General features: G+C 34.9%; 1 protein-coding gene across 4 annotated transcripts in view; it reads left to right on the forward strand.

Moving 5' to 3' along the window:
- STAG1 (STAG1 cohesin complex component) overlaps nucleotides 1-25393 on the forward strand; it is a 435356-nt gene that overhangs the window by 401024 nt on the left and 8939 nt on the right. For all 4 annotated transcript variants that reach the window (XM_060149789.1, XM_060149788.1, XM_060149790.1 and 1 more), the window contains 7 exons: nucleotides 8555-8647; nucleotides 10650-10824; nucleotides 12544-12683; nucleotides 15771-15872; nucleotides 18541-18689; nucleotides 19509-19637; nucleotides 23542-23747. In XM_060149789.1, coding sequence (XP_060005772.1) covers nucleotides 8555-8647; nucleotides 10650-10824; nucleotides 12544-12683; nucleotides 15771-15872; nucleotides 18541-18689; nucleotides 19509-19637; nucleotides 23542-23747 — 994 coding nt within the window. The remainder of the gene's footprint in view (nucleotides 1-8554; nucleotides 8648-10649; nucleotides 10825-12543; nucleotides 12684-15770; nucleotides 15873-18540; nucleotides 18690-19508; nucleotides 19638-23541; nucleotides 23748-25393) is intronic.

Here is a 25393-nt window from a genome sequence, read left to right on the forward strand (position 1 = left end):
CTCAGGTCCTTCCCCCAAATTCCTATAGTAACAAAACATAGATAGTACCTCTCCATCTGCAGAGTTAACTGCTTTGAAGGGGAAGGGAATGGGGCCAAGAGTTGGAAATAATAGCTATCCCTCTAGGAATGAATTTTTAGTAGTTTATAACCATTTTACTTCATTCTTTTCTAGATCTTTTCCCCCTACCTTTTATTTCTTGAGAAGACTATCCTTACTAACTATCGAGTTAATTTTAAGCATTTCTTTTTGATTGGTCCATGACTTCAGAGTCATTCTTTGATAGCTTTGTTTCTATTAATATATCCTATCTCAAGTGCCTGATTGACTGGTCTAGGAAAGTTAGGAGAGAAAGATCCAGGACTTGTTTTCTATTCATTTCTTGTTCAGCTCTCAGAATGTTCTTTCTTTAAAATCTGGAATACATAAGTAGATGGCTGTTTATACTGAACTCTGAACTTGTCCAAAGTTTTATCCAACTCTTAACATTCTAAAAACCTGTGGAAGTCAGAAGTAAATATATTCAACTTAAAAGAGAACTTACAAGTCACGATTCCAACATTCTATTAAGAATTCTATGCTGTGTTTGCAACCCTATTCCTGGGCCTCTACTTTTGGAGCTTTCTATCTGGTAAGGAATACCTTCCCACCCCTTGAAGGACAGCATAAGGCTTCCTCAGCTTCCCTAACCTGTCCAGTTGGATGCTGTTTTTACTTACACAGGGACGGTGATCTTTAAAGTACCACTTTATAAATATTCTTAACTCCTAAGATATTTAATACCTCAGAATCTAAGTAATGAGTCAGGACTGAGACGATCTTTTCTAAATAACAATTATTATAATGTAAAAATGTGTTTTAACTGAGTTTATTAGAGGCCTAAAGCAACATTAAGAATATTTAAATGAAACATTAACACTTCCCACTTTTCAGTACAGAGATTGGAGATCTTTCTCCACCAAAATTAATGATAAAAGTTTATTTTCCTGTCAGGCCTTTTATTTGAGTAAAAGGAAATAAGTGTTTTAACCTATTTAATATTCCCTGATAAAGTAATGCCTTTTCCTTTCCACAGTAGGTTTTTAATTTTGAAATTTTTTTTTTCCAGTGGTCATTCCGTAATTACTAGGTATTTGTTTAAACGACTTATTGTTGCTCACCTAATTTATATATATAAGAAGCTCCCAGTTTATAAACAGGATATATTTCCAGCAATTTTGTGTTGGAGCATGGTCTTTGGAGTTAAATCCGAGTTTGAATTTTGACTCCATTTCTTACCACCTATGACAAAGGTATGCAAGTTACTTCACATTTGAACTTCAGTTTCCTAATATGTGATATTCACTGCTGGATAGGGTTGTTGGGAAGATTAAAAGAAATGTTTCAGTCAACAATAATTGTTGTTTTGATGGCATTAAATTGCAGTCCTAGTTCTGTGCTTTCCTAATCTTCTCCCCTGCCAAAACCAAAAATTAATACTAAATGAACTATTATATAAGGTTACGGGAGCATGTAAACATGCTCAGTATCTACTGCAGGTTTGGAATATAGCATGGTAGATTTTGTCCTCCATCTGTGTTTTGAAAATCTGGGAATTCAAATCTCTCGCTTTGGTCCTAACAGTCACTACTTTTCCCCTGTTCCTCTGACTCCTCCTTTAGCTTCTTCATCTTTGTACACCACAGAAAAGAGAAATCAGAAGATGTTTTGGAACTACAGTAGGCAGCTTAAGGGTTCCTGGATCATAAGTGGATTAGCCTTTGAGGCAATGGCAGGAGTCAAGCAGGTGGGGATTCAGATCGCCAAGAACAGCAACAACATTGAAAACTAGGTATTACATTTGGGGTTTAAAAATCCAGTAGTTATTTTACTGTGTATTAACAAGAGTGGCACACTCACTCCTTAGCCTTAAAAGAGAAGCTAGTAGCAGTTATTCATATAAGAAAGCAATTTCAAAGATATTCCATAAGGTTTACCCTACCACAATGGTGACACCGATGCATCCCAAGTGAATGAATTTAGTTACATGTGTTTCTATCATATTTACTATGATAGAATGACTTAGTTGAGCTGAAAAATAATTAAATGAGCCTCGTTATATGTTAGTAATGATGCTAAGTACGGATAAGCATAACACAGTTTATACCTCCAAAGAGCTTTATAGCCCAATACAGACTGGACAAACTGTATAGCCCATGGGCCAAATCTGGCCAGACACCTGTTTTTGTAAATAAAGTTCTAATGGAACACAGTAATGCTCATTCATTTATGTACTGACTAGGGCTGCTTTCTTGCTCCAGTGGCAGAGTTAAGTAGTTCGAACAGAGACATTATGACCCACAAAGCCTAAAATATTTACTATCTGACCCTTTATACAAAAAGTTTGCCAGTCCCTGGCCTAGTAAGGTAACCCCTTGGTCTTGTTTGTAACTAGTTTAGTTTTGGGCCCCATTTTTATCATGAAAAACTGATCACTAAATTCTTAACAGGCTTTATTTTCATAATCGAAGATCTTTGGCGTGATCTAGGTCCTTATTTCACACCTTTATCCTGTTTTATTTCTGCCCATTCTAAAAATGTGTATTTGTCAGATAATGTTGAACTAGTTTTATGTGTTTACTGCTGGTTTTTCCATGACTTCAGTTTCTGGCTATGATTATCTTAATGGTATTTCATAGTTGTGGATAAAAGGACAGCTAAATTTAGTCTTCCTCTAGACACATAAAATTGTGATACAAAATGAAAAGAAATCACCCATTTAAAATCTGCATGTTCTGTGTGTTTTGGAATTAAATCCTTATCTTTCCTCACTGACTATAATCATATGGAGTACTTAGCTCTTAAGGGGCAATCTACATTTAAGATCTTTTTTTTTCTTCCCAAGATGTTAGGGTATTTTGAGCCTTTGTACCTTTGAGAAAACTTCTAATATAGCTTATATGGTAAATTCACCATCTTAATTGTGCCAGCCTTATTTGGGAGTCTTCATTGTTGAGATTTTTCTGGTCGGGGTGTATTTTTAAAACATCATCTTAACTCACTAAGAGATATTTCTCTTATTTTTGTCAGTAGATCACTGAAAAACTGAAACTATTTTAGCCCTTTCACATTAGAGCGTACTGGGTTTCAGTCGTCTAATTCTTGGTTTCACTAGATCTATGGGGAAGCAAAAAAAATTTTAGCCAGGCTAGTGAAGCAACTTGCAAAAGGCATACAAAAGAATATAGCCAAGATGTTAATAATTTAAATTTCAGTGTAATCTTCTCACCTGACCCATTTGAATTCCTTTCCATAGCTACTTTAGGAAAAAGTGCTCTTAACGCCGAGCTGCTTTCTGAAAATAAGAGAAAATATTGGTTTCATCTAGGAAAACACATTTGAAAGGAACATTTAAGCAACATTCTAGTTGCTTAAAATTGCAGTCTAGATAATTAGCACACCTTGTTCTTGGGTTGTTCTTTTTCAGTGTCTTTTGGGTTGACTGGCATTTTTGTTTATATATAAATATATTTGACTGGAGTTTCAAATTTCTTACCTCCATAATGCTGCCGGTTTCTTCAATATGTTAATTTTCCCGCATTATAAAAAGATTCATTATAGCAAAATGGTTAAGAGCACAGACTCTGGAAGCAGACTGCTCTGGTTAATTTACTACTCCACTTACTAACTGTGTCTTTGGGCCTGCATTTAACATTTCTGTGCCCGTTTCTTCATATGTAGAATGGGAGTGATAATAGCAATACCCATCACAGTTGAGAGGATTAGTTGAGTTAATATGTCAAAAGCTTAGATTAGTGCCTGGTACACGGTTAAGTGCCAAGTAAACGTTAACTTTATGTAGTGTAAGATGCCAGCATAATGAAGTTTGTAGGAAAATTGTGTTCTGAAATCCAAAAAACCTAAATTCCATTCCCAGCTGTTCAAAGGAATCTACTATATGAAATTAGCTAACTCAGTATCTGTGCCTATTTACCTAAACCTATTGATTGGTACTTATATTTCTCTCAATGAATTCTAACTGATTACAATTAAGTTAACTTTCTTGAGCATTCAATATTTAGGTTGCATCCAAATCTATGCTAAACTTATTGCTAAAGAAGGCCTTTAGCTTCTCTCAGTATTTCCTTGGTTACTTCCCATTTCCACTTTCTTCTTAAAATGCTACAATCAGTAGGTTGCTTACTTAGTTGTGATGTTAAATTTACAACTCCTCAGATGAATTGGCAAATAATCATTTTACATAAGACACATTTGCTTTATGATTGACCTTTAAAGGAATCTTTTGCCTCCAACTCCAAAGATAGCTGATTCCCTAGACTGCGTCAAACTGCACACTAACCATGAAATTTAAGGGAATAAAGGAGCATTAATACCTCCTAGCATCATTTTTTAATTATATTTATTGTGTGATAAAATGAACACATTACATATTTCTCCCTAGGATTGTGGTATCATCTGTATTATGTGTACTTGGATTTCATTCAGCAAATATTTACTAAACATCTGCCCATGTGCCAAGCACTAGTCTAGGTACTAGCAGGAACTGAACATTCATCCTTTGCATACTAGGTTTACCAGTTAGCACCTGTGTGTTCTCGTTTGAGTGCCTAAATTAATTCAGCAGAATCACAGAATGCAATAGAACCTCAGAGAATACATAGTTCAACCCTCTTGTTTATAGATTTTTAAAATCTGTAATTCTGGGATATAAGATAATTTCTCTAAGGTCACATAGCTAGTTAGTAGCATGGCCTGCATTTGTTTTTCTTTCAGTTATTTATTCAACAAATATTCTCAAATCTTTTATGTTGAAAAGGTCAAAAAGGATGCCAAAAGACCTCTAGCAGCTGTCCTATTTTTCTCACTCTTTATTGTTTTTGGTTTTTGTTATTGTTGGTTTTAATAGATCTTTATTGGAGTATAATTGCTTCACAATACTGTGTTAGTTTCTGTTGTACACCAAAGGGAATCAGCCATATGCATACATATATCCCCATATCTCCTCCCTCTTGCGTCTCCCTCCTACCCTCCCTATCCCACCCCTCTAGGTCATCGCAAAGCACCGAGCTGATCTCCCTGTGCTATGCTGCTGCTTCCCACTAGCTAATTATTTTACATTCGGTAGCGTATATATGTCGATGCTACTCTCACTTCGCCCCAGCTTCCCCCTCCCACCCTGTGTCCTCAAGTCCATTCTCTATGTCTACATCTTTATTCCTGCCCTGCAACTAGGTTCATCGGTACCATTTTTAAAATTTTTTTTTAGATTCCATATATATGTGTTCACATACAGTATTTGTTTTTCTCTTTCTGACTTACTTCACTCTATGACAGACTCTAGGTCCATCCACCTCACTACAAATAGCTCAGTTTCGTTTCTTTTTATGGCTAAGTAATATTCCATTGTATATATGTGCCACATCTTCTTTATCCATTCATCTGTCAGTGGACATATAGGTTGGTTCCATGTCCTGGCTATTGTAAAGAGTGCTGCAATGAACATTGGGGTGCATGTATCTTTTTGAATTATGGTTTTCTCAGGGTATATGCCCAGTAGTGGGGTTGCTGGGTCATATGGTAGTTCTGTTTTTAATTTTTACAGTCAAACTTTTTTGAAAGAGTTGCCTTCTTTCTTATCTCCTTTCTATCCATTGTGGTTTGACTTTAGCCCCTTTAATTACTTTGAGAGTGTTCGACCCAAGGTTACTCACAACTTTGAGTTGCTTTATCCTTGCAATGCTTTCTAATCCTTACCTTGTCTTTTGGTAACATTTGTCATCGTTAAACTATTCCATTCTTTTTTCTTTTTGGCTGTGTTGGGTCTTCATTGCTACACACAGGCTTTCTCTAGTTGCGGCGAGTGGGGGCTACTCTTCGTTGCAGTGCGCAGGCTTCTCATTGCAGTGGCTTCTCTTGCTGCAGAGCATGGGCTCTAGGCACGCAGGCTTCAGTAGTGGTGGCTCACAGGCTTAGTTGCTCCGCGGCATGTGGGATCTTCCCAGACCAGGGCTTGAACCCGTGTCCCCTGATTTGGCAGGTGGATTCTTAACCACTGCACCACCAGGGAAGTCCTTCCATTCATTTTTACCTTACCTCTGGGATGCCACGTTCTGGTTTTGTTCTTACTTCTCAGACCATTTCTTAGATTTCTTCATATGCTCTTCTTTCTCATCCATCTGTTAAATATCGGTGTTCCCCAGGATACTTTTGTCAGCCCTCTTTATTTACATATTCTCCTTTAACAGTCTCATCTACTTCCATTGCTTCTGCTGCCAGCTAAATACAGAGGACTCCCAAGTCTCTACTCTTGCTCAGATTCTTTACCATGGACTTTGAATTCATCCAGCTGCCTACTAGACATCTCTAGTAGCATATCTTTCAGAGATCGCAGATCATCATCTCTAAAGCCCAACTTGTTACCTTAGCATTTGTTCCTGTGTTAACTATCTTGGTGCCTTATACCGTAAGCCATTAATAGGCAACTACCTAGAAATTTAGGCGTAACATCAACATCCCCTGTTCTGATTAGTTCCTAAATTCTATCAATCCTGCTGCTTTAATTTCTCTTCAATCTATTTACATCTTTTCTGCCAACATTTCATTTTCAGGCCCTCATTTTAGATTATTCCCACGGCCTTTGTTAATATGTGATGAAATGTAGAATAATGATTAGAAGCATGGGCTTTAGAGTCAGATAACCCTAGGTATGGATCCTTACTCTATCGCTTAGAATCCATATGTGCTCCGAACTTCAGTTTCCTCATCTGTAAAATAGGCGTATTAACCACTTACTTCATAGAGTGATTGTGAGACTTAAATTTATTCCCCTTAGAACACAGTATTTGGCACATAATAAGCCCTCAACAGAAGATTGTATTTACTGTTAACTAGCTTCCCTATTTTATATCATTCTCCCTTCTGCTTAGAATATGATTCTTTAACATAAATTATTAGCAACTTCATGATAAAAATCCTATTCATTAGTTCCTTTATTGCCGACGGGATAATAGCCAAATAATTTAGCATGGCATTTTAAGTACTTTCCATTTAAGTGGAAAATGGGTCCTCTTTTTCTCTTCAGTTTTCTCTCACCACTCTCCTCCCTGTTTGTGCCTCAACTGCAATAAATTAGCAGTCTCTCAAAAGCACCTCTGGGCTTTTGAACATTCTGTGCCCTCTGGAACACCTTTCCATATAGGTAGATAATTTTTAGTTGTTCAGAACTCAGCTTACATATAGTCTTGTTTGGGAACCCTTCTGTGACTACTTTTGACTCTGGGTTAGGCTTTCCAACATAGCACTCCTTACATTCTGTTGCAGTTGCATGTTCTCTTGTCTATTTCCCCTACTGCTTTGTGAGTCTTTGAAATTAAAGGTCAAGGAATGTTGAGGTTTGGTTGTTGGATGTTCATCTGCAGGAACATTAAAGGTCCTGGAGGCAGTGTCCTTTCTATTACTCTGCACAAGATGATCTTATTTCCTTCTTCTGAATATTGCACTCATTTTAGCAAAAGGAAATATGTATAATTTTTAAAGTATTATTTGGGATGTGAAGATCCCAAAAAGGAATAAGTACGCTCATCTGTACAAAATAGAGTAGTTTAAAGAATTTTAGTTTCACAGAGTACTTTTTAAAAGTGATTCCTACATCAGCCTATGCTCATTTAATTACTCTTCATTACTATTTTAAATATTGATATCATACTGAGTCATCTGCATGCGTCTTGCTCATTAGTCAGTGAAAAGAACGTGAACTCTGATATCAGACAGTCCTGGTTTCAAACACTTGCTAGTAATAACTACTTCTTCTAATCAATATAAATATGAAATTATGTAACAGCCCTCATACCAGTGCCTGGCACATTATAGGTACTTGATAAATTTAAATTTCCTTTTATACTTTTCAGATGTTTCATTTTGAATATTATATGGCCATCTGATTAAATCCTATTCACCCATCCAATCTTAGATTAAAGGCCATCTTTCTATGAAGCTGCCTCCAACTCAGCTCTTTCTGCTACAGTTAGAGTTAACACCAAAAAATTAAACACTTAATTACTCTCTAATTGGTCTAACTCCCTGCTAAGATGTTAACTCTTTGAGAACATGGACACTATCTTAAAGTTATCTTTTCCCCTTGACATTTTGCAGAGTCCTGAGAATATGGGAGTACATGTTTATTGCTTAATTGATTTTTTTCAGTATGCTGCTGCACTCTCTCACTTTACTACCAGCTAGTATTTGCTATAGGAATGACTAAAAATTTTAATATCAACCTGAGTAAACCATATTGATAAAGGCAAATATGTTGGAGGAAATCATACTGAGCATTTCAAAGCTAAATAGAACTGAGTATTCAGGATTATCAGTTTCGCTGACCCTTCCATTAAGATAACTAGGAAATAACTATATGATTTGGTTCCCAACAATATATTTGGTTTTATGAATTTCCTTAACAATAAACTAGTTTGGCTATTTTCCATTTATTATTTCTTCTGGATCAGTTTTCTAGGATATTGTAATTCATGCTTGTAAATTTGAATATGTCTTACAGGAGGATTTGTTGGTATTGAGGAAAACAGTGAAATCCTTTTTGGCTGTTTGCCAACAGTGCCTATCTAATGTTAATACTCCAGTGAAGGAACAGGTAAGAAATTGTCAGTTAAGAGCTCTCAATAAAAATAACTCAAATGAGTTACTGAAGAACAGTAAGATGTAAATTTTTTTAAGAAGATGTAATTTTTTATGACAGTTCTTAGCATGCAGGTTTATCCCTAACATTTGTGGCACCTGGGACAAGAATATAGATGTCTGAATATTTAAGTTATAAAGTAAGCTAACCTGTTACACATCTTTGTACCTTAACAAGTATACTGTCATAATGGCCTGGAAGGCAGGTTCAGATTTAGAATTTTTGATTCCTTACCAGAACTTGGAGGGTTGGGGAGCTGGCATTAGGGTCCACCTTCTCTTCTCACCTTCAGCTCTTTCCCACACTAGGCAGAACTCCTCACACATGCATATGAACAATTCAGCCCACATATCCAAACTATCAACATCACTTCTTCAGACAGCTGCTCGTTGATTACCCTGGGGCCTAGGAGTACACACTGGGGATGCAGTGTGTCTAGGAAAGATGCCTGTGCACCCCCTGGTAGCAGAATCAGGTCTGTGAGGGCAAGGGATTCCTGAATCCCTGTACCTGGGCAGTGATGTAAAGTAGAGGTGCAAGTGGGCATATACCATTGGTCCAACAGACTCCTCACCCCTTGGGAAAGGTCGTAGACCAAAGAGGGTCAAAGTGGAACCCAAGGCAATACCATTTTCACAAAGTGATTTTGTAATCTATTTAATTATACTGTTCTATTAGGAAATACTTTTATATAAAACAGATATACCTTTTCCATGTCGGTTTTTTTTATGATGTTGGGCTAGAAAACGAGTCTATATCTAAAAAGAGTACAGCAGTACTTACCCTTTGCTATCTCTTCCTACAAATAGGTTATCCAGGTCTCTTCTTTATTGAGTTATCAGCATCTAACGTAAATGGGAACAGAAATGGTCTTTCCTAAACCTTATTCTCTAAACCTTCTGAACTCAACCAGTGCTGTCTAAAAAGTACCTAGCTCAGGACATTTAAGCCAAAAATTCAGTGTTTCTGCATCCTCACTGTTTGGTGACATGCAAAAGTATGGCCTTAGTTAAAAATATATATTTTCCTGGATTTCTTTCATGTTCTCCTGTTTTCAAGTGACTCAAATAATGTATTTCATGGTTGTGTACTTAGAGCATGAACTGCCATGAGTCTTGCTGGAGGTAAACAACCAAGTATACAGCCATCTCCAGATACATTCCAAAATTATGTTTTCCCATAGAAGTCAATTTTTAGAAGGGGGTGAGTGGATTGTTTTGAGGCATCAGAGCCCTCAGTTATTCCATAACAAAATCTTTCAGTTTCAATAAACTGGTGATACAAGTTTATTTTGTACCATCCATTAAATAGGATAAATTTGGCAACATAACTATAATACTTTCTCTATGGGGAAATATACTGAAAGTTTCTTTATGTGATTACATTTGTTGGGAAGCTTTCAGACACTGTTTTTTATGTGAATGACCTTGAATTCAATTTAACCTACTGTTAAAAATTTCATTTTACAATAGATTTTTTAAAGAAGAATCCAAAATAGGAGCTTACAGACTTAAAGTACTACATTGTAATTTGTTGAATTATACAGTTTGTCTTAAGATTTATGCTTATTATTTGATTATGCAGTATAAGATTGATTTGTAACATCTGTCATTAATTTATTATATCAATTTTGTATTTCCAGAGTTGAGTTTAACTCATTTTTTATAATTTCAAGTCAAAAATCTCTTAACTGTTTTGAGTTAATACAGCCAAGTAAAAGAAGCAGGTTATATTTAGGGGGGTGGAGAGTCTTAAGTATGACTAGTTTGTAATGAGACAAAATAATTTTATTCAGTTTGGAAATTAAAATTAAGTAGCTGCAATTTGAATACTCAGAATTTCTATTATGGTACTGTTATTGAGCTGTATTTAATTTAGTATAGTTTCATTAACATTGATTTGTAGTTATAGCTACATTTGTACAATATTTTACTGATGAATTTCCTTTGCATTCCAGGCTTTCATGTTACTCTGTGATCTATTGATGATTTTCAGCCACCAATTAATGACAGGTGGCAGGGAGGGCCTTCAGCCTTTGGTGTTTAATCCAGATACTGGACTTCAGTCTGAACTCCTCAGTTTTGTGATGGATCATGTTTTCATTGACCAAGATGAGGAGAACCAGAGCATGGGTATTTGTAGCTATCATTTTGTCAATATTGATCTTGTTTTACCAACCCCAAAAGATATGAGAAAAAATTTCAAATTCAATCCTAAAAAATACTACAGTTTTTCTCTTAAAAAAAAAAAAGTTAATACATTCATGTAGTTAAGAAACCAACAAGAATAAAAATATACACAGTGAGGTGTCCCTGCTTTAACTTTAACATAGTACCTTAAAGATCTTTCCCCATCACTACATACAGAGCTTCCTTATTCTAATAGCTACATAGTATTTTATTATTTAAATAGAGCATAATTTATATTATTCATCTCATATTGATATTTGGCTAGTTTCCAATCTTCTGCTATTATAATCTATGCTATAATAAATAATTGTGTACATTTGTCATTTCCCACATATGTAAAATGTATATTTAGGATAGATGGTTTTTTCCTAATTGAACTGCTTCCAGGTTCACAATTTTTCTAAAGGAAAGCATCTGAGTTCCTTTCTCCTTCTGAGTAGTGATCATATATTACTTAAATTAACAAAATGTGACTCTAAGATACTAAGTGCTAAAAGAATGTTATCAAACCTCACCAGTCAAAATTGTGCTGAGCCTGCAGAATGAAAACTTAGTAAAATTAGACTGAATATAAATAATTATAAATAAATATTATATAGGTTATTTGTGAAATAGATAATCTCTAAGATCTGTGGCATATCAGATCCACAGATCTACTTGGTGCTATTAGAATATTCTTTATTTAATAGAACATTTTAGAAAATACTGGGCTGTGAACAAAGGATCTTTATTTTGAGCTCATATTAATCTCAGGAGATAAAATTTACCTTCTACTTATCTTAAGCAAAAAGATTTCCAACTTCTCAAAGCATTGATGCTTCACAGCAGGACCAGTTAATAGAAAGGGAAGAGAGAAGTTGAGAGTAAGTTTTTTTATGAATATATACACGCAAAGAAGGGAAGGAAGAACACTGTCCCTAAATAAGGGCACGCCAAAACATGAGAGAGTCAGTACAGAGCCTGAAACAAATGTGTTAACTTTTATTGTCTATGGCCTTGTGGAGAAATTTTTCTTGGGATTAGAAATAGATAAGCCAATAGGGCCTGAGAATCTAAAACTTGAGGAATAAAGACTACTTGTTTGAAAGCATTTGGTAAGGTTTTGTTTAAAAAAATGCATATGTACATTAACATAGTTTGCAAAATATACTTTCTCAGCTTACAGTGTAACCATGTTTAGGACAAGAACTGAAAACTAACTCCTCCATATAATTTCCATTACTCCCCATATATTTTTCTAAAAGAAAACTTTTTCCCTGTGTCTTAAAAATTTCTAGAAATTTCTTCTCTGTAGAAATACATTAGCACATAAGGAATATTCAGATAAGAGAAGACAGCATTTTCAAGGTAAACAGAACAACAGTATTATTATGACAAAAGTATCAGAAAAAAAATCTATATGGTTTGTTTACCTTACTCAATCTTTGCTATGACAGTCTCCTAGAAGACAGAAACCTTAGTGCCTACTAAGTGTTTAATAAATGTTTAACTAAATATAGCACCCTAAAATAATCAGTATAACTAACAGTTTTTAGCCCATCTAAAACTGAATTGTACCTATTTGTAAAGTTATAGGCTGGTTTTTTATTATGCAGATTGTCTACATTGTTTTACCTTGGATAAAGGGCCAAAGTTCATAAGTAATTTATTTTCTGTGGTTAGAGGGTGATGAAGAAGACGAAGCTAATAAAATTGAGGCCTTACATAAGAGAAGGAATCTACTTGCTGCCTTCAGCAAACTTATCATCTACGATATTGTTGACATGCATGCAGCTGCAGACATCTTTAAACACTACATGAAGGTATAGTTTTACAGTCTTTTTTTAAATGGGATATTTATTTATTAAGATAGTAGTTTCATATTCTTATTTTTCTCCCTCCACTTTAGTAGCAGAGAAGTTTGCAATTAAAAATGAAAGAATGATGAATAAGCTAAAATTGACAGCTCCTACCTAAATATTATTGATGATTTTCTGACATATTTAAAATTCCTCTCTTTTATATATGAGCTTTTTATCACTCTATACTATTATATCAGTTCCATAAAGTAGGAGTTGCTTACATTTATATGAAAGAATGCCTTTTTATTTGCATGAGGCCATGGACTCTTACGGAAGAAAGCTAACTCTCTTCCCTATGAAATCTCTTCAGATATATTTATAAGTATGCCTACTACTGTGTTGCCAGGCACTCAAGTTACAAAGATTTTTAAATTCCTGCTCCAAAGTGGTCTAAAGCTGGAAATAGTCAAGTAATTAGACAATTGCATTTATACAGTATAACAGAGGTACGTATAGGGGTTCCTGGAAATATATAAAACAGATACCCCACTCTTAAGAAATATGAGGGTTAATGAAAACTGCTTAGAAGTGCCTTCTGAACTAAGTCTGAGACGATAAGCATAAATTAGCCAGTCAAGCAAAAAAGTAGTAGGAGGACTTTTAGGCAGATCGGACTTTGTGTACAAAGCAATGAATTGTTTGGGGGAAATGCAAGTAATTTGATATAGTAACATAGATTGCTTATGAGAATGGAGCCAGAGGTAAGATTTAAAGAAACTGACAGGGTAGACCTTATATGCTGTGTGAGAACTTGGGATTTTTTTCCTAAGGGAGGTAAAGAGATGTTGAAAGGTTTTATACCATTCTTTATATGACAGGATTTTGATAGGTAGTTGCCTTCCTGGCTGCTCTCCTTTCCAGAAGCTACATTTTGTTTCTGAACCACAAAAAAAGCAGTGCTCAAAAATCTTTGATATAGCCTAAGAGGCACACTTCTCAGTTTATGTATTTGGCCTTGTTCTTGTGTCAGACACAGTATTTTATTTTGCCCATGTTCAGAATATTGTGTATTCCATTGATTCACATGTTTATGTCCAATTCTAGTTATGACATAGTAACTAAGTCATCATATTTTGCTAAACAACTGCAGTGTGATGAGCACTGTGTTAGTAGCCAGGGATTTAAATAAGACATGATTTTTGCACTAAGGAGGTTACAGATTAACAGAGAAACTGAAATGTAAACATAATATAACATGCTAATAATGAATAGCTGCCTGTGTTCTATGCCATTTATATTTGAGACACTGTTCTAAAGCTTTTATATTATCTTTGTTGATTACAGTAACTCTGTGAGTTAGGAAATAATATCATCATTTACAGATAAGGGAATTAAGGCTCAGAGAGGTTAACTTTCGAAGATCCACACAACCTTTTTTTATTATTTATTTATTTGCTTACTTACTTGCTTACAGACTGCGTCGGGTCTTAGTTGCAGCATGCAGCATCTTTCGTTGCAGCGCGTGGGTTCTTCATTGCAGTGTGCAGGCTTCTCTCTAGTTGTGGCATGTGGGCTCCAGAGTGCACTGGCTCAGTGGTTGCGGTGCAAGGGCTCCAGAGTGCATGGGCTCTGCAGTTGCGGCACACAGGCTCTCTAGTTGTGGCGCTCGGGCTCAGTAGTTGCAGTGCGCGGGCTTAGTTGTCCCGCGGCATGTGGGATCTTAGTTCCCTGACCAGGGATCGAACTGGTGTCCCTTGCATTGCAAGACCAATTTTAACCACTGGACCACCAGGGAAGTCCCCACACAACTATTAAAGTAGCAAAAACTGGCACTCGATTTTAGGTTTGCCTAGCTTCAAAGCTTAGCTCTTTCCACTAAACCATAAAGCCTCATCATGATTACTGTAGAGATAGATGTATAAATTACAAAGCAAGCACAAGTAGAGACTTAAGTGAGCAACCAGACAAGGCTTCCAAAAGTAATGTCGAAACGGGGTTTGGTTAGATGAATATGAGCTTAATATGGTTTTCCTTGTCATCCCTTAGCAATACTGTCTTGGTTTCAAGAAATAAGCTTTATCATCCTTAGCAATTTTTACACTCCTCTGTTCTTTCTAGGCTTTAATCTTTTTGTGAATATTTTAATAGTTGTTTGCTATTCTTTATTATACATCCTTGTCTATTTGGCTTTCTGCCTCATTTCTCTATGTGATCATTAAAAATCTGAATTTATTGTTGATCTACCTGTCGAACCACTTTAGTGTTCTTATATATCTTTCTCTTTTTATCTGCATTGAGATAATTTTTAATTGCACTGAAAGGATGATTCTTTCGAGACATTTACCCTTTTTTTTTTGCACTTCACATCATGGAAGTATACCCATCTTCTTAAAGATTATAAAAATCCAGTTGTCAAGCTAATATACTCACTTCTTTACATAGGTTATAGGTTTTATGCTCTAGCTTGGAAGTAACATCCAGATTTAATGGTCTCAAAGTTTTTCCTAATTATTTACTCACAAGGAAAACTCTTTAAATCCTGTATCCAAAAGTTGAATTATAAAGAAATTAGTTGAATTTTTCTTAATCACTGTTGAAGAAATCAGTGTTTTTATTTTTTATAATGGTAAAATATAGACATGTTATGGGGGATAATGAGTGCACAAAAGTATTCAGTGAAAACTTAAATCTGTTACTGTAATCTGCCCTTCCCCTTATTTAGGCCTACTCCCCAGAAGTAAGCAAGCAATTTTAACTGTTTTGATTTTAGCTCTTTAAGATGTTTCTGTCAGAGTTCTGTTTCTTGATTTGTCACCTTTTAAATCTATTGAATCCATGTTGTAAAGAATGAGGAATTTTGCTCACCTATATCACTTCTTCTCCTCTTGGAATTACCAATTTTTTAGTTTAATTATTATTAGTTATTTCATAATTTTAAATATCAAATGTGTATTCCTTTAACTTTAGACAATATATTTTAACTCTCATTAGGTTTTTAAGATGAAAAATTAAACACCTCTGTACTCACCTTTCCATTTCTTTCATCAGCCTATTTATCTCATTAAATAGCAACAGTTTTAAAACCATATTTTTTTCTTTTTCTCACAGTATTACAATGACTATGGTGATATTATTAAGGAAACACTGAGTAAAACCAGGCAGATTGATAAAATTCAGTGTGCCAAGACCCTCATTCTCAGTTTACAGCAGGTAAGAAATTTGAAGGGAAAGAGATGAAGAGTAAAATTAATATTATTGAGCACTTCCATGTGCTTATTATTATGTGCTAGGTATCTTACCTCATTTAAATTAGGTCATTGCATTAATACATTACTATGGATACTTTCTGGTACAAAGATGTGTTATGTATATTTTCTTTAGGAAGACAGTCCTATAGTTCACATTTCAAATAGATGAAATCCTAAGGTGATCTATTCTTAGACCAGATGAAATGCCAAATTGGATATTTTAAAAGTAATCATTTTTAAAGAAAAAATTTAAAAATACATTTTTAAAGTATTTAATAAGGGAAGGGGCAACAATAGTATCCAAAGAAGAAAATACGTCACATGTATTGCCTAAATAAGATTTCTAGTAAATGCCTAGGATTAACGTAGAGATGGGAGAGTTGGGGATGGCTGTAGGTATGTATGTATATATTTAGCCTATGATAAAGGTCAGTGGGGAAAGGATCAGGCCTATTCAATAGGTGATAGCCCTACATAACATGCTCCCAAAATAACTAGTAGGTGGATTACATATAAATGTTAAAAATTAAAAGTTTATAAGAAAATAAAAGGATATTTTTATGTCCTGGAGTAGGGAAGTCCTCAAGGAAAGAAGCCACAATGTAAAAAATTGATTATATATATATACTTACACAGATTTATACATCAGCCAGCACTCTGAACAAAATTTAAAAAACAGTGACAGATTGTGGGAAAATATTTTTAATGATACATAGCAAATCCTACAAATCAGTAACAAAGGTAAATAAATCCCGTAGAAAAGTGAGCAAATGAAAAGCCACTTTTCAGAAGAGGAAAATTTAAAAAGCAGTAAACACATGAAAAGAGGCATAACTTAATTAATAATTAATATAATACAGATTGAAACAAGGAGACATTTATCACTGCCAAATGGACTGGCATGAATTAAAATGATAGATAATACCAGTGATTGCTAAAGATGTGGCAAGAAAAGGTCCCTTGTGAAAGCAATTGCTCTTACCTTCTTGGAATATAATTTTGCAGTATATTTCAAAATTTAAGGTATACATTCCTTTTAAACCAGTACTTTTGCTACTTAGGTATCTACATAGATACATGCAGGTGTGCACAAAAACGTATATGTGAAAAATGTTGTACTGCAACAGTCTGTGTAATATTGCAAAATTGGAAATAGTCTAAATGTCCATCAACAGAGGAATGGTTAAAATAAACTGATACTCTGAAGTAGCTAAACGATTTTTAAGACAAAATATTAAGTGACAAATAGCAAGTTTCAGGATAAAATATATCGTACAGTACCATTTATGTAAAAGTTAAAACTTTATATATGTAATATATTAATGTGTCTAAATTAGTTACTTTATATATTAATGTGTCTAAATTAGTCACATTTCAGACTTTAACCTTGATTATCTTTGGAGAGAAGAATGATATATAATGGGAAAGAGAAAAGAGAACTTTTACTTTGATATTCGTACAGTGAAATATATTCTTTGTAATTTATTTTAAATGTAAATTTTAAAGTTTAAGGCTATTGTGTACAATTATCTGTGAAAACATTTTAAAGTTTAAGAATTTATTAACAATTATCTATGTATAAATTTGAAAATCTCTGGAAGAACTGCTGTTTCTAGTCATGGCAGAGTAAGTAGTTTAAGCTGGTCTATTGCTAAAGAAACCTAAAATGGTAGACAACATAATTAATAGAAGATAAGAGCTATTTCAGTGAAATGGTGTGATTAAAGTGTATTGAGAGATTGGGAGATGAGGAAGAAAACAAATGTAAACAATACTCAGGATCTTTGTGTAAAGAGAATGAGAAAAACGTGTTGGTAACTGGCAGAGGAGATGGAATTAAGAAGTTAGGGTTGTTTGCTTGATTTTTAAGGTGCATGCATCTAACAGAGAGGGAATAGTTAATGGATTCAGGAGAAAGCAGTAGCTCAGGACCAAACCACTAAGTAGGTAAAGGACAGGGAGATTCAGTACATAAGCAGGGAGTGGCTTTAGATGAAAGCTTGGGTTATCCGTCTTTCATAATAGAAGGGAAGGCAGATAATCTAAGTGTCTGACTTTGATGACAATGATGATTGCTTTTATATTCTTTAGTACTCCAGAGTTTTGTTTCTGTTATTTTGATACAATATATGTAATGTCTATGTAATTATAAAACCTCTTCACTCAGTTTAAGAACTTTTTTGTATATTTTGTTTTATTGGGTGGGAAAAATCACCCCCTGTATCTTAATGGTCTTCTTTTACATAATGTTCTTGTCAAAAAACAAAGTTCTGAACCCTGTATTTCATATATTACCATTCCTGTGAAAACAACAAAAAGAATACATAGATGTTTATGAATACGTAGTATATTTTTGTAAACATATTTCCTTTTCCCAACCCAAAATGTGTTCCTTTTTGGTAAAAAAGAAATTCGGTTTGCATTTAATCACACAACTAGCATGAAAATGAGCTCAAGAAATAGTAGATGACTTGGAGAACGGGAACAGTGTGGCTACTGTTAGTACAAGGAGGGAAATATGTGTTTTACCATATGGCTTTTAAATATTTTTAAATTATATTACTTATTCTAACAATAAATAAATATTTCTTAACTATAGGTTTTTTCCTCTTTTTTTTTCTTTCTACCAGTTGTTTAATGAACTTGTTCAAGAGCAAGGTCCCAACCTAGATAGGACATCTGCCCATGTAAGTGGCATTAAAGAATTGGCACGTCGCTTTGCCCTTACATTCGGATTGGACCAGATCAAGACACGAGAAGCAGTTGCCACGCTTCACAAGTGAGTGAGCTAAATAAACACTCTGTTATATACAGTCTGGTTTACTGGAATTTACCAGAAACAACTATTATATGACCAATTTTTAAAGTGACAAATTTTAGAATTTTCAAGTTATGAGAACTTTAGAGGTTGTCTAATCTAGTGATTCTCAACCAGGAGGGTATTTTTAATTTGAAAAATAGTTACTTACTTCACACATTTTTTCATCTTATAAAGTATAGAAAGGAAAGTTTAACAGGATGTTCTTATCTGGTCTATTGGTGAGAAAGTGTTGTGGGAGACATCTGTTTAAAAGCACTGTGCAACTTCATTTCATAATGGAAACCTCATTTCATAATGGAAAACTGAATGACAAAAAATTTTAAGTATCTTACAAAAACTCAGACACCTGCTTGGTACCATGACCAGCTCTAAGAACCAAATTTTCTAACAATCTCAGTATCTTTCCAGGGTATTCTGTTATCTCTAAAAGCTACACAGGAATTTAGCTATTTCTTATTATTTTTTTGTGGGTGTTTAGCTATTTGTGGGTGTTTAGCTATTTTTTGTGGTGTTTAGCTATTTCTTATTATTTTTCCCAATATAAGTTGTGAAATACATGTTCACAATATAAGTTGTTTTCCACTGTAAATAATAAAATTAAATATTATTATGCAACTATGTCATACAAATTAACATTATTTTACCATTTGAATTTGTCAGATTTTACTACCTTCAGTGATGATTTTGCTGCCTTCCCAACTATTTTTGAAATTCTAGCCCATTGAAGAACTATACTAGCTATTTGGAAGAATAAGACAATATTTTCTTTTATTTCAGGGATGGCATAGAATTTGCCTTTAAATACCAAAATCAGAAAGGACAAGAATATCCGCCTCCTAATCTGGCTTTCCTAGAAGTACTAAGTGAATTTTCATCTAAACTTCTTCGACAAGACAAAAAGACTGTGTAAGTTGCATGTTGCAGGACAAGTGGCTTTTATCATGACACCATTATAATTTTAAATGTTTAATTTTTGAGAAAAATCATCTAGATATAATTACTCTTGGTAACTTAGGCTCTGATTGGTTGTTTTAGGGCAGCGGTCCCCAACCTTTTTGGCACCAGGGACCAGTTTCGTGGAAGACAGTTTTTCTATGGATGGGGGGTGGGGGTGGGGAATGGTTCAGGTGGTAATGTGAGCTGTGGGGAGCGGCAGATGAAGCTTTGCTTGCTCACCCGCCGCGCACCTCCTGCTGTGCGGCCTGGTTCCTAACAGACTCTGGGGGTTGGGGACCCCTATTTTAGGGGACTATAATTTTCTTTCAAACTTTTGTATAGTTTTTCTTTGATTGTTTACCTTTCAGTACCCTAGAATTTGCAAGTGGAAATGATTTCTTATTCTCTGATTCAAAGATCTATGAACACTGGCTTAACTATTGTGGAACACTTTCTTCTTTCCTTTTATATTAATTATATTTTAGTTTTATTTTGTTTTTGACTGGTTTCAAGAAGATTGAAGGTCCATTTCGCTTATAGTTTTCTTTAGGATGCTGTTCAAGTCTTCTATTTTCTTTTGTTCATTTGTTCTATCCATTACTGTAAGTGGGGTATTAAAGTCTCTAACTATTTTTACTGAATTGTTATTTCTCCTTTCAGTTCTCAGTTTTCACTTCATGTGTATTTTGGGGCTCTGTTGTTAGTTGTATATATGTTTATAATTGTTATGTCTTCCTGGTGGATTGACTCTTACTTATCACTATAAAATGTTCTCCTCTGTCCCTAGTAATTTTTCTCTTAAAGTCTATTTTGTCTGATACTAGTGTAACCACTCCAGCTCTATTTTAGTTACTATTTGCATGGTATAGCTTTCTTTCCATCCTTTCACTTTGTCTTTTTGCCTTTGAATCTAAAGTGTGTTTCTTGTAGACAGCATATACAGGCATACCTCAGAGATATTGCAGGTTCACTTCCAGACCACCACAAGAAAGTAAATATTGTAATAGGTAAAGCAAGTCACCGAATTTTTTGGTGTCTCAGTGCATAGAAAAGTTATATTTACACTCCACTGTAGTCTGTTAAGTGTGCAATGGCATGATGTCTTAGAAACAGTGTCCATACCTTAATTAAAAAATACTTTATTGCTTAAAAATGCTAACCATCATCTTGACAATGCAGAGTTACTGCAAACCTTCAATTTGTATAAAATGTAGTATCTGCAAAGCACAGTAAAGCAAAGCACAATAAAATGAGGCATGCCTGTAGTTAGATCATGTTTTTTCTTCTGAAACAATCTCTGCCATAATAATTTCTATTTTTTATATGTCTGTGCCTTTGTTTTTCCCTTTTTATTGCCTTCTTTTATATTAAATGGCTATTTTCTAGTGTAACATTTTAATTCCTTCAGAGATCTTTAATTATATTTTTTAGTTATTTTCATAGTTGTGGGTATGAAATACCATCTGCTATCATTTCCTTACTCTAATACATCTTTGCTGTCACACACTTTTTTTGTGTACATTGTCAAATACACATTTCTATGTTATTGTTCCAGTGACAGAGCAATGCATAGTTTTATACAATTGCTTTTTAAAATCAGTGAAAAGGACAAAAGATAAGTATATATGCAATTATATTGTTCTTTATGACTACCTGGTAATTACCTTCAGCACTCTGTTTTTTCCTGTAAATTCAGATTACTCTCTGATTTGTTTTTAGCCTGAAGAAATTCCTTTAGTATTTCTTGTAAAGCAAGTAAGCCAGCAACAAATTCTCTAAGCTTTTGTTCACCTGAGAGTGTTTTTGTTTCATCTTTAGCTTTGAAATACAGTTTTCTAGATACAAGATACTGGGTTGATAGCGTTTTACTTTCAGCACATTGACTATGTTATCCTGCTTCCTTCTGGCCTTTACTGTGTCTGATGAGAAGTCAGCTTTTAAACTTATTGGGAGTTCCCTTGTGTGTAATGAGTTACTTTTCTCTTACTATTGATACTTTTCAAGATTTTTTAATCTTTGGCATTCATCATTTTCACTGCGATACATCTGGTTGTGGATCTCTTTGCAGCTATCCTGCTTGGACTTTGTTGAGCTTTGAAAATGTGTAGATTCATGTTTTTCATCAAATTTGGAAGTGATTAGCCATATTTCTTCAAATTTATTTCTACACCTTTCTTCTCCTGGTACTCCCATTATACATGTCAGTGTACTTAATGAATCCCACATTTCTCTCAGGCACTGTTCATTTTTCTTCATTTTTTTTTTCTCTCTGCTCTTCAGATTACATAATCTCTATTGATATGTGTTCAAGATTACTGATTTCTCTTCTGCCAGCTCAGATCTGTTGAGCACCTTTAGTGACTTTTTAATTTCCATTGTTGTACTGCAGAATTTCCATTTGATTCTTTTTTTTATATTTCTATCTTCATATTCATGTTCTCTATTTAATGAGAGATAGTGTTATTATACTTTTAATTCTTTAGACATGGTTTTCTTTAGTTCTTTGAACATATGTATAATAATTGCTTTGCAGTTGTGGGCCAAGTTTCTATTGCTTGGGTTTTTTTTCCTACATATGGATTACATTTCCCTGTTTCTTTGTCTCATAATTTTTTGTTGCAAACTGACCATTTTAGATAATATATTGCATATGTGATACATTGTAAAATAATAATTTAGCTACTCTTGATATTCATTCTTTATCCTCCTAGAGATAGTTGTTGTTGATTGCTTGGTCATTTATTTGGAGTAACAAACTCTGTGAGGTCTGTTCTCTTGCAGTATGCAGCCTCTGCTGTCCCTACTCAGATCTTTTTTTCCCTTGTTTTTTTATTATTTAGCCTGTGTCAGCCCCTTATTAATCAAATGTTGTGCTTAAACCTCCTTAGCAAGTTAGATTTTTACTGTTGGATGTGGGTGTGGCTTTTGAAAGCTGCTATCACAGTTCAGGTTGTTTACTTTGCCCCATGGTCAGCCAGGGGACCGGCAGCTTAGAAGGTCCCTCACTGATTGCTCCTGAGAAGGGCAGTCTTGGGCCATGTACAGTCTTCCAGACTAACAGGAAAACATGTGATTTAATTTATCTATGTTATTTATTTTAACTTTAATTTTTTAGAGCAGTTTTAGGTTCATAGCAAACATGAGGAGAAGGTACAGAGAGTTGCCATCCCATAGACCCCCTGCCTCTACATGTGCATAGCCTCCCCCACTATCAACAACCAACACCAAACAGGTTGTTTTGCTGGGGAGAGGGTATGCCAAGCTCCTCACGCCACCATTCTAGAAATCCTGCCCTGGTTTGAACACTTTAAAAGAAAATTCAATAACCTTTTTGAGCCAGACTTCTGATTTTTTTTTTAAACATTGGTATTTAAAAACAAAGAAAGGAGTAAAGGAAGAAATACACATACACCCTTAGTAATACATTTGCTTGTTTAAAAGTATTCCTGAGGGGCTTCCCTGGTGGCGCAGTGGTTGGGAGTCCGCCTGCCGATGCAGAGGACACGGGTTCGTGCCCCGGTCCGGGAGGATCCCACATGCCACGGAGCGGCTGGGCCCGTGAGCCATGGCCACTGAGCCTGCGCGTCTGGAGCCTGTGCTCCGCAGCGGGAGAGGCCACAACAGTAAGCGGCCCGTGTACCGCAAAAAAAAAAAAAAAAAAAAAAAAAAAGTATTCCAGGAATTTGTGAAGCAAAACCTTAAATTCTCAATCCCTCTCTTTCTAAAGGTAACCACTGTTAATAGTTTAATGTGTGTCCTTAAGGATTCTTTAGAACCTTCAGAGAGAGAGAGAGCCTCAGGTTATGAAAAAAAAATTAAATAAGTGATGCATGAACTGCTTCCATAAAAATGACTGCTTCTTTTGTGTTTCTAGTCACTCATACCTAGAAAAATTCCTAACGGAACAGATGATGGAAAGGAGGGAGGATGTATGGCTTCCACTCATCTCCTATAGAAATTCATTAGTCACTGGAGGTGAAGATGATAGAATGTCCGTGAACAGTGGAAGTAGCAGCAGCAAAACCTCCTCAGTAAGGAATAAGAAAGGACGACCTCCACTTCACAAAAAACGAGTAGAAGGTAAGTGTGCCTTTATACTATGAGGCAAATAGTGTGCCTGATAGTATCAAGAAAAATAAAGTGGTAAATAATCCGTTGAAGCAAGATAATACTGTTAAGCACATTATTTCCTTGTATGTTTCATATACACTGAGAGGTTCAGCCACAAAGGTTGTAACAGACAAAACTGGACAGAAGCGGGTCAAGGAAAAAGAGCTTGAAAAAGCATTGAACACAGAGGAAGATAGGCAAAGAGAAAAAGAGGAGACAGGAAGGTTTATAAAACTGATCCCCTTACCATAGATCTCTAATACGTTAAAATTTAAAATAAGACAGTCATAATGTTATTCTATCAAAATGCATCCTAATATAGGAGAGATTTTGGTAAATTGAGGATGGAACTCTGCAGCACAATGAATATACCAGAACAACTTTCCATTTCCACCACTTGGTTGGATAATTTATTTTTGTATATTAAATTAGTGATGGCCAGATCTGGTTTTTTAACCCTCATAGGCTATGGGGAACAGGGAGTTGAACTGTCATGAAAATGCGATCAATAATAGATATTCCTATATCCAAAAAGACTAAAGATTGCTTTATTAAACAAAGCATTAGTCTTAAACTAAGAAAACTCAAAGTAAAAATGCTTATTTCCCCAAATAATCTTGCTCCATCTCCATGCTTCTCCTAATAGAATCTCTCCAAAGCAAGAGAGGACAGTGATCTGCATCACGCTCTGTTGCCCCTGTTCACAACCTTCTGTTTACCTCTGCTGCTAAAAAATAGTGACTCATCAAAGACTTTGCTGAGATCTGCAGCAAAATTAATTAGAATTTAAGTCTAATGTTTCTTTCATCATTGGGGAGGCAGTATTAACTATTGATGAAGAGCACAAACTCTTAAATTCAGAGTTCTAGAATTCAGACCTGGCTTTCTCGTTTTTCAGCTGTGTAACCTTTGAGCATGTTACTGAACCTCTCTAAGCCTCAATCACTGATCAGATGAAGGATGATCTGAGTATCTGTCCTGTTAGCTATTGTGAATATTAAATTAGATACTTCCCCAAAAAAACTTAGCGCACACACAGTGATTACTTAGCACAGTGCTTGGCACATAGGCAGCATTTGATAAATGTTAGCTGCTGTTGTCATCATATAGTAATGCCCCTTTTCTTGCATCAGTCAGTAGATTAGGCTGAATGTATATTTTGAAGAGAATAAAAGATTTGAAAATATTTACAGACTTGATAGTAAAGTTTAAGATTACCTTTCAAGTTTCAGTTTTGGGGCTTAAAATCTTTTTGGCCCAGAAAATGAAAATACAGAACCCTGTCGTTATAGTATAAGATCCTGAACTGTTCTCTAAAGAATGATGCCAGTCATTTCCTTTCGGAAATGTCTTCTAGAGCAGGGTGCCCTTTTTATCAGGACACCCCACATCTATTCCTCTATCTGTATTTTTTTTCTGCTCACAGCTTTTCTTAGATGTAATGGTCATCTTAGCCAGAGTTCATCAAATCCTTGCTATACCAAGAATGTGTTTTACGTGCATTACATCACTTAATCATTTATTTGACTAATATTTGTAAAGCACTTAGGTCAGTCCCTGGCACATAATAAATGCTGTATAGATGTTTTATAAATCAATTCTGAGTTCAACAGTAT

The sequence above is a fragment of the Lagenorhynchus albirostris genome, chromosome 5 (assembly GCF_949774975.1).
Source record: "Lagenorhynchus albirostris chromosome 5, mLagAlb1.1, whole genome shotgun sequence".
NCBI classification, from domain to species: domain Eukaryota; kingdom Metazoa; phylum Chordata; class Mammalia; order Artiodactyla; family Delphinidae; genus Lagenorhynchus; species Lagenorhynchus albirostris.